Genomic DNA, 10,413 nt, shown 5'->3' on the forward strand with positions numbered 1-10,413 from the left:
GGAGGGGGAAGAGGGGCCACTAGAGAGTGAGTGCACCTGACCCTCGAGAGGGGGAGAGGAGGGAGGGGGAGGGAAGACGGTCCACTTAGTAGGGGTGTCACCCCCTCCAGCCCTCCTTCTTAGTTCCATACACACAGTGGTCAATTACAAAGGGATGGGGGGGTGGGGGGTGGAACTAGAGAGATAACAGGGGGAAGAGAAGAGTGGGACCGAGGTAGAGGCAGAGAGAGAGAGAGAGAGAGAGAGAGAGAGAGAGAGAGAGAGAGAGAGAGAGAGGGGGAGAGAGAGAGGTGAATGAGATAGAGACAGCACAAAAAAAGAAAGACACACAGAAGGAAAACAACACCTCTGGTTTGTCTAAGAGGGTGATTGGTCTACAAACCATTATCAGAGAGGACCAGAAAGACTACACACACACACACACACACACACACACACACACACACACACACACACACACACACACGCACCATACACACACACACACACATCCATCATCTAGGAGGATCAGAGGTCAACATGACTAACAACGCTAATGCTCCATGAGTACGTCCTCACGGTCACCACCGCTCTCTCTCTCTCTCTCTCTTACACACATACACACACACACACACACACACACACACACACACAGAACACTAGGCAGCTAGCCGCGCGCTAACCACTGCTAACTAATTAGCACCCATTGAGGGGGACTTGTCGTTCCGTTGGATGAAATTGGAACGTTCAAGTGGGAACAACAAATGAATGTAGGTTAATAAATGATATCAGTCATCATGGTGGTTGGTGTAATTAGGAGAGGGTTAATAGTTTGACATGTTGTACTATCAGAGTGAGAAGAGAGAAAACATGAAAAGAGACTTGAGAAGAAGTGTGTTCTTTCAGAGGTGACATCCTGTGACATGGTTATAACCACTCACATATCTGCAGGTAAATTAGGCTACATTAAATCTAGATGTCACCGCGTAATCCTGACAGTGAGGCCATCAAGAGGGAGGGGGAGGTGGGAGAGGAGGAGGGGAAAGGGACCACTTAGGAAAGGCCGTGTTTTTTGTTGCTGTACCATGTTAACATTCGCTTGAATACCAACCTAAGTGATTCGGTCATGTGTACGTAACTACAATGGGATTTATTTTTTGTGTGAAATATTTGTTGTTCACAGGGGCCAACGTGTGCGAACACACACTAACCATCTTGTTCAACAGAGTGACATTGTTGTTGTCACTCATGTTCAAGTTTCAGGTTTTATTTGTCACATGTACAAGTAGGGAAATGCTTAATTAACATGCAAGCCCTTGAGTTAGACCAGTAAGATGGAAGACTGTTGCTGCCATCCTCCGAGTGTAGAGGTACTGCACTAAAAGAATAGGCATACAACCCAGGGATACAGTGGATGGGACTACAAATCCCACGAAGCCCCGCATGAGGGTCACGTAAGAGATTCCGCGCCAAAATTGACTGACCACCAGACAGTAACATCAACAACACACGGGGTGAGTGGGAATTTTATGTGCTTATCTTTCCTTTTCACTTGCTAAACGGCGTGCATTATTCAACTCAACGCAAGTAAGAAACTAAAATGTTTCTAACATGCATTAAACAAACTGCTTAGCTAGACAGTTAGCCCTAGATCACGACTCTCAGTTCCATTACTAGTACACAAGTCATTTGACGAAGGCGTCTTCTGTATGGGGTGAGGTATATATTCAATAAACAATATATTTCCAGGTGTTTGAAGCTGGTGCACAAAACCGAAAGTAAAAAAACGAAACTCAAGCACGGGAAGCATAGACATCGAGCACATAACAGGTCTACCGCTAATTTGACTTGCTTTAATGAAAGTGGCAGATCTATAACTTACATTTCTATGTGAATCTGGGTCACCCAAAAAAGTTACATAATGATGCTTTAAAAGGTGCACTATCGCCCTGCCATTTCCTCGTTGCTAAAATTAATGATTTGCATTGTTTGTTTGTGACAACACAAGCAAGTATAGTGCAGAGAATCAATGTACCTTCTAAACTGCTGTAAAATATATTTTCCATAACCAAAAATAATGTATTTTCAACTGTTTGAAGCAGGTGTACAAAACCAAAAGTACGATGCATAAACGAAACTTAAGAACGCGAGGCATAGAAATAGCGCACAGAACGGATCTGTCGCTTACTAGACTAACTTTCAATGAGTGACATCTCTAACTCACATTTCTGTGAATTTGGTCGGGTCGCCTAAAAAGTGACATATTGTAGTTTTAAGAGCCACGATGCTTGGTCTGAACATTAACATGCATCGCTTGAGGTACGGTTTTGGAATCATAAGGACTTTGTCTTTCTTACCAGCGAGAAATCATTTTCAAAAAAACAAAAGTTGAATTGATACGACATTTTATAGGGTTAATGTTCCCACAAGGCCACTGTAAGAAATTGAAATAGAGACTGGAAACTAGCAATAACTACACTTCAACATAAGCCATATATTATACAAAAACACACATACTCCTCATTTCTCTTGGACATATGCTGGACTTAAGACACCAACTATAGACACACATAATTCCCCTCCCCCATAATAACCACAGACACACCCAACCCATGGTTGGACCTCAGGACAAAGAACTCTCAGGAACCAATGGAACGTGGACACCAGGCCTGATCAGGACTACCCAAGACCCAGATCGACCAATCGGAAGGCCGGACTCGCAGATCTACCTACTTTGCTTGTTGTCTATATAGTACTGAACAATTCTGGAAACTGGTCTCTTTTCCGGACGATTCACTAGGAGTCAGACTGAAAGAGCCTTGCTGCAAGATTTTACTAAGATATCTTTACATGTAATTAAACGGCCTTATTATAAAATTATCCACCTCGTCCTATTGTCTCCTCTTGTTCTCCTGTCAACAGTAAACGTTTTACTAACACCACATCTCGGGAAATGTATGGAAGTCAGAGGCGACCACCTGTGTCAATTCGCTATCTAGCATGCTCAGAACCCCTGTGTGTAACCGTAACTCGGGAAGTGTAGTTTCTTTGGATGGAGGCATCCATAGCTGTATGGATCTGTGCAAAACTGCTACAGTAAGTGTTTTTTTTTCTTTGAAATATTCTTTATTGCTGATGAAAAATAAGGGTAGGGTGTCTGTCCACCCACGAGGTTTGGTGATGAAATGTCACTTATTTATGGTATAAAATACATTTTACCAAGACACATATGATTATTCATGTTCTGAATCGTCCAGTGGGGTCTTTCTTTACCGTACCATTAATATTATATCCAAAAAGTCAGATTTCGTAACCTAATACATCCGATAATAAGCGCCGAGCTCTGTTAGAGCCGTGCAGCTTTCTTGCAGCGATTTTTAGAGGATTTACATGTTGTTGTGGTAATCTGCAAAGTTGTTTCCACTGGTCACAAAAAGCTAAATTAACATGACACGGGGGGAATTATGTCAAAGGCTTTGAAAATAAAAACTTGCGGTGCTCCGTTGACATTTCAGAGATACGCTTGTTTTTGTGAAAAATCTTAGAAAAATTGAATTTCGCATTAATATGAAAAGCGTTTACTAAAATATAAAAATAATGCATGTCCTCTTAAAATCGATGTCTATCTTACCTCTATATTGTTTTATGTCACCCGGATTTGAGAAGAAGGATGACTAGTTCAACGGTGAGCCTGTGTAACGGATGTGAAATGGCTAGCTAGTTAGCGGGTACGCGCTAGTAGCATTTCAATCAGTTACGTCACTTGCTCTGAGACTTAAGTAGTGTTGCCCCTTGCTCTGCAAGGGCCGCGGCCTTTGTGGAGCGATGGGTAACGATGCTTCGTGGGTGACTGTTGTTGATGTGTGCAGAGGGTCCCTGGTTCGCGCCTGTGTCGGGGCGAGGGGACAACGTAAAGTTATACTGTTACACCTGTCAGTTAGCCTTAATTCTCGCACAGCATCCAGCCTAGTTGACGCAGTGCGATTTCCATATTCTTTACCACCTTTTATCTCATGCCTCCATTGAATTATTCACCCTAATTTTGGACCTCCTACAAGGGTAAAAACTCCAATAACTTTTGAATGAATTATGATAGAGATATGAGGTTTGAACCATTGGTTTTCTTAGAGGTGAAATGATGCGTTTTTGATTGGACACACTATTAAGGGCCATATATTTTGAAAGCTGTATCGCGAGCGCTGATTGACGTTTCTAATGTTAAAACACAGCGTGGGGATTGTATACTGAACAAAAATATAAACGCAACATGCAACAATTTCAAAGATTTTACTGAAGTACAGTTCATATTAGGAAATCAGCCAATTGAAATAAATGTATTAGGCTCTAATCTATGGATTTCACATGACTGGGAATACAGATATAAATCTGTTGGGGCGTGGACCAGAAAACCAGTCAGTATCTGGTGTAACCATTTGCCTCATGCAGCATAACACATCTCCTTTGCATAGAGTTGATCCAGCTGTTGCTTGTGGAATGTGCCACGAAGTTGCTGAATTTTGGCGGGAACTGGAACACACTGTCATACACATCAATCCAGGTCATCCCAAACATGCTCAATGGGTGACATGTCTTGTGAGTATGCAGGCCATGGAAGAACTGGTACATTTTCAGCTTCCAGTAATTGTGTACAGGTCCTTGTGACATGGGGCCGTGCATTATCATGCTGAAACATGAGGTGACAATGGGCCTCAGGACCTCGTCACGATATCTCTGTGCATTCAAATTGCCATCATTAAAATGCAATTGTGTTTGTTGTCCATCTCTTATGCCTGTCCATACCATAACCCCACCATGGGGAACTCTTTTCACGACGTTGACATCATCAAATCCCTCGCCCACACAACGCCATACACGTGGTCTGCGGTAGTGAGGCCGGTTGGATGTACTGCCAAATTCTCTGAAATGAGGATGGTGGAGAAATTAACATTACATTATCTGGCAACAGCTCTTGTGGACATTCCTGCAGTCAGCATGCCCATTGCACGGTCTCTCAACTTGAGACATCTGTGGCATTGTGTTGTGTGATAAAACTGCACATTTTAGAGTGGTCTTTTATTGTCCCCAGGACAAGGTGCACCTGTGCAATGATCATGCTGTTTAATCAGCTTCTTGGTATTGCACACCTGTCAGGTGGATGGATTATCTTGGCAATGGAGAAATGCTCACAAACAGGGATGTAAACAGAAATAAGCTTTTTGTGCGTATGGAACATTACTGGGATCTTTCATTTCAGCTTATGAAACATGGGACCAACACTTGAAATGTTACGTTTTTGTTGAGTATAGTTGACATGGGCCAGTCGTGGGCGAAGCTAACCACTGAAAACTGGCCTGACTTCTTTTAGTGACTGGCTTAAATATACTTCCGTAACTCACCAAAGTAAAGATGTTAGAGTGCCTGGTCACGGTTGTCATTCCTCCAAAATACTTTGCATACTGCCACAGACTAGCTTAAGTCCACGTGCATGCATCAGGTTTGCACTACTACCGACACATGCACGTGTTACTTCTACTGTGAATGGTTCACAGGTCAGCTGTTTGTTCACCCACACCCGCCCGGAATTACTAATAAGCCATCCACAACCGCTTGACTATATGTGATAAAGTGGAAATCTGAGGCCCGCATCCGACCCCAACCCGCTAACATAGAAGACAGCGGAACAATTTTTTTGTCAGGGGCTGTAAGATCTTTTTTAAGCCTTTGTTTGTGCTTATAATTTCTGACATTTTTGTTGGCTATTTGTTTGTCAACTTGTCTATAATTAGAAACATGCAACTTCTCCTCTGTCATTATATGTTGCCCTAGAAGTAACCCCCTGCTCACCAGAATCATATATGGATAGAATGAATGATTCAATCTAGTTTACATCAGTCAAGTTTTCTTTGTCATTTTTGGTTCTTTCACAGAGGAAAGACGTTTAGGGACCAGTGAGAGAATTTTATAACAAAAACAAAACGGGAACCATTTTCTGTGCAACATTTCCAAATTATACCAGTTTTACCAGTTGTAAGGATATAGAAAGCTGTGTCCACCCATGCTCCCTTTATCTACACAATATTTAAAGACCCTAAACCTGCCCCTCCCTGCGGATATAACCGTGGGGACTGCGGATTATGAGTCAACCCACCCATCACTATTCTACTGTTACTTCTAGCTGGCTATATCTTGTAATTGCTTGCTTACAATTTGATTGCTATTTCATGTTTCATAGCTACTCACCAAGACCCTTGAAATGTTAGTTACAGTTGTTTAGGCTACGTATCCTTTACGGTTGTTTACAGTGCACTTTCTCTGTACAGTTGTTTACAGCTCTTGTTGTTTACAGTTGATTACAGACTTACAGAAACAGACAGTGGAAGGTCACCATGGATCTCGGTGAGTTTGAGGCGGACAACTCGGTGAGCTGTCGCCTGGCTTCAGCAATACCCGACGCCTGCAAGACAGAAGACTGCTGTTTGGGTATCGATGAAGCCGGCAGGGGCCCTGTACTGGGTGAGTGGGCCTCCTTTTCAAATGGCATGGATCACTAGTCCATGTTAACTAATCTATTTTTACGTTTACATTTTGGTCATTTAGCAGATACTATTTAAAAAATGGATTGGCTCCTATTCAAACGTCATGGATCACTTAGTAGGTCACTGAATGTCTGTTATCTAGTTGCTTGGTCATCATTTGATGTTGCTTGCTAATATCGTGCATTTGCTCCACCAGGACCCATGGTCTACGGAATATGTTTCTGTCCCATCGCCAAAAAGGAAGCTCTGAAGAACTTAAAAGTGGCAGGTAAGTTCATGATATTTCTTTTTTTAAAGATATATACAATAACATTCAAGAGGAATCCATTAAATAATTCGTTCATATACGTGTCGTGAAGGATGCCTGTGTGACTGTATTGTACATGTCTGTGTCTCTAGTGACAAACCTTTTGAGGATCAACAAAGTTGATTCATGCATCTGTTTGTTGTACAATGATGAGTTACTGTGTCTCCTTTTCTAGACTCGAAGACATTGACAGAGGCACAGAGAGAGGATTTATTCCGCAAGCTGGACGAGGCCAAGAGCTTTGTAGGCTGGGCTCTTCAGATACTCTCACCCAACACTATCTCTACCAGCATGCTGCAGAGGTATTTAAACACATACTGTACTACACACACACACACACACAGAGAAAGAGACACAGAGAGCGAACAACCAAACACACACACAGATAATTCTAACCGTTCTGCTCTTCCACAGGTCAAAATACAACCTGAATGCTCTCTCTCATGACGCAGCCATTGGCCTGGTACAGTTTGCCCTGGACAGTGGAGTACAGCTCAAAGAGGTACGGTACAAAGCATCTTGGTTATTTTAAACCATACATACAAACACACCAATACCGTCAATACAACATAACAAACCCTCGAAATGTTCTTTCTGCCCTTCTCTTTTCTCTCGCTTTGTCTTTCTATATTCCTTTTTATGCCTCCCTCGCTTTCTCCCTTTCTCTCTATCGTATTCACTACCCTTCCAGCTATATAGGCATGTTCTTTTTACTCGTTATTTACTGTGTATTTATTCCTTTTGTCACTATTTCTGTTTTTGTTATTTTATTTTGAATCTTTAACGGCGTTGTTGGAAAAGGACCCGTAAGTAAGCATTTCCCTGTTGTTTACGACGCATGTGACAAATGAAATGTAATTTGATTCATTTAACCAACCTTTTATGACTACCCTGTCCCTTGTCCTCCCTCCCTCTCCCTGTGTGTGACAGGTGTTTGTGGACACGGTGGGTCCTGCAGAGAAGTACCAGGAGAAGCTGTCCCAGCGGTTCCCCGGGGTGGAAGTGACCGTACGACCCAAAGCCGACTCCCTCTTCCCCATAGTCAGCGCTGCCAGTATCTGTGCCAAGGTTAGATGGCACGCTAATGACAAACGCTTCCTTTGTTTTGAATCGTTTCCTCTCTTTGTCTCCTGTACCTCGAGACCAGGGATCTGAAAGTACTGGGGTGAAGGGTTTTGTCCCATATTAGCAGTCCTCTTCAGGAGCAGGATTGAGGTAGCCCGAGTGCCAGTTTGTTTATGCTATCATGCCAACTTCTTGTCAAACCTTGACAGCGATTAAGTTGACAGGCGCACAAACAGACCTGGGACCAGGCTAAGAAGGAGGATCACTGGCCTAAATGGTATCTGCTGCTCCCTCAGGTGGCCAGGGACCATTCAGTAAAAGACTGGAACTTTCCAGAAGACCTAGGAGAGGTGGATGCAGACTACGGCTCCGGTTACCCCAACGGTCAGTAGGGAAACACTTTAGGGAAAATCTTCACCCATCACACACTCTTTTTCATGGCTTGGCAACACTGGAACAATATATAAAGTTCAGCATCTTGTATTGAATCCCAGTTTGGTCAAATTTGATGCCTTTTCTTTTGTCCTTTAATGGTAGAATGTGCAGAGACCATCGTTTAAATGTTGTATTATTCTGCAATTTTAAAAGTCATGGCTGGTAAAGGATGGAGGCCCATCTTTTGTGTTAAATAGAAGTTTGTAGAAATACAGTCGTGTTGTAGTGCTGTAATGGTAGAATTTGTTTAAAATAAAGTAGAATTGACTTTTTTCTTGTTGTTGTGTGTCCAGACCCGAAGACGAAGGCGTGGCTGTTGAAAGAGCTTGACCCGGTGTTTGGCTACCCTCAGTTTGTCAGGTTCAGCTGGAGCACCACACAGACCCTGCTGGACAGCAAGGCTGTCACCGTACACTGGTGAGGAGAGATGGGCTAGGGGGACTGGGGTGGGATGAGGGTCTGCGTTGAGAGAGGGGGTACAGGTGAAGAAGGGGTTGGAGAGGGGCCAGGGAAGGGAGTGGTAGATGGTGAAAAGTGCTCAGTGTTTACACTATATTCTTTTTTCTTTTTTTTTTTTTTTTAAATTTTTTATCCCCTTTTCTCCCCAATTTTCGTGGTATCCAATCGCTAGTAATTACTATCTTGTCTCATCGCTACAACTCCCGTACGGGCTCGGGAGAGACGAAGGTCGAAAGTCATGCGTCCTCCGAAGCACAACCCAACCAAGCCGCACTGCTTCTTAACACAGCGCGCCTCCAACCCGGAAGCCAGCCGCACCAATGTGTCGGAGGAAACACCGTGCACCCGCCCCCCTCGGTTAGCGCGCACTGCGCCCGGCCCGCCACAGGAGTCGCTGGAGCGCGATGAGACAAGGATATCCCTACCGGCCAAACCCTCCCTAACCCGGACGACGCTAAGCCAATTGTGCGTCGCCCCACGGACCTCCCGGTCGCGGCCGGCTGCGACAGAGCCTGGGCGCGAACCCAGACTCTGGTGGCGCAGCATAGCACTGCGATGCAGTGCTCTAGACCACTGCGCCACCCGGGAGGCCGTTTACACTATATTCTACTAATGTATTTTAGTACTATACACGTGTTTCAGCTTTGTGAAAAGGGAAGAGGCTAGTGTAATGTGAAAGCTGTGTTTGTTTACATTCAGTAGAACAAGTTCACATAACTATTTGTGTGTAATCAGGGATGATGATGAGGAGGATGGGGAGAAGGCTGCAGCCCGTCAGAACAACACCTCCATGCTCTCCTACTTCAAGGCAGGCTCCAAGACCTCCGCCCAGCAGAGCAACACACACCAGACACACCGCTTCTTCAAAGAGAGGAGACTGCAGAGCCTGGCCACACTCTGAGACAAGGAGAGGAATACACACACCCACTGAGACATGGTGCACAACACACATTCTGTTTAAAGTCTCTGTCCACTGTTTCCAGATGTATATGAAATGTGACCTATACTTAATTACAATATTACTGAAATAGTGTTCCTTCTAAAAAATTGGGTATCAAGTGTGTTAAAAAGCAGCTTTTCTGTGTTGGAATGGTGTGGGTGTACCCCAACAGCAGAAGGGTGTGGTTGTATACTGGTCATTAAAAATATTAATGCGAGTAGACCGCCTACTTGCCAGCTCCTCCTCAGGAGGCGGGCTTTTCTGTGTTTTTTTTGCTCCAATTTATTATTTGGCCACAAATACGAGTATAGGACGAGTCAACAACATTATTTGAGTTAACAGAATATTAACTTTCAAAAAAGTGACATTTTCACTGGACAGTTACTTAAAGATATGTAGAGGAGCACACACATACTTCACTGCAGATGTAGAATACAAGCGTTTTTTACGGCTGTGCCTATGACCACAAGCCTTTCTATAGACGGTTTGCTGTGAAGACCACTGACTGAAGGATCGATTGAAAAGGACTTGGAGCCCAACTTCATGAACTTTGTTGTCACTTGAATAATACTTTAATGTGAAATAAATTGAAAAAATATTGTTTCTAAATACTTGTCTATTTCTTTCATAGAGTTCAGCAAAGGAAATAGTGTTTAGTTCAGGTATGTTTTTATTTTTGCATTAGTGAATAC

The 10,413-nt window shown here is 43.4% G+C and overlaps 1 protein-coding gene across 2 annotated transcripts; it reads left to right on the forward strand.

Annotated features, from left to right (window-relative positions):
• The first annotated feature begins 1,408 nt into the window (after window positions 1-1,408).
• On the forward strand, window positions 1,409-10,019 carry LOC129842669 (ribonuclease H2 subunit A-like). Of its 2 annotated transcripts, none has more exons than XM_055911297.1 (9): window positions 1,409-1,493; window positions 6,326-6,492; window positions 6,712-6,783; window positions 6,998-7,124; window positions 7,237-7,324; window positions 7,753-7,890; window positions 8,184-8,271; window positions 8,616-8,739; window positions 9,517-10,017. In XM_055911297.1, exons 2-9 carry the CDS (start codon window positions 6,366-6,368, stop codon window positions 9,680-9,682), a joined length of 930 nt encoding a protein of 309 aa, XP_055767272.1. In that variant the 5' UTR covers window positions 1,409-1,493; window positions 6,326-6,365; the 3' UTR covers window positions 9,683-10,017. The 2 variants fall into 2 exon arrangements, with proteins under 2 accessions (XP_055767272.1, XP_055767271.1); XM_055911296.1 differs by lacking the exon at window positions 1,409-1,493 and adding an exon at window positions 2,940-3,075 and having other exon boundaries at window positions 9,517-10,019.
• The last annotated feature ends 394 nt before the right edge of the window (window positions 10,020-10,413 follow it).

This window comes from Salvelinus fontinalis, unplaced genomic scaffold (genome assembly GCF_029448725.1).
Source record: "Salvelinus fontinalis isolate EN_2023a unplaced genomic scaffold, ASM2944872v1 scaffold_0059, whole genome shotgun sequence".
Lineage (NCBI taxonomy): Eukaryota > Metazoa > Chordata > Actinopteri > Salmoniformes > Salmonidae > Salvelinus > Salvelinus fontinalis.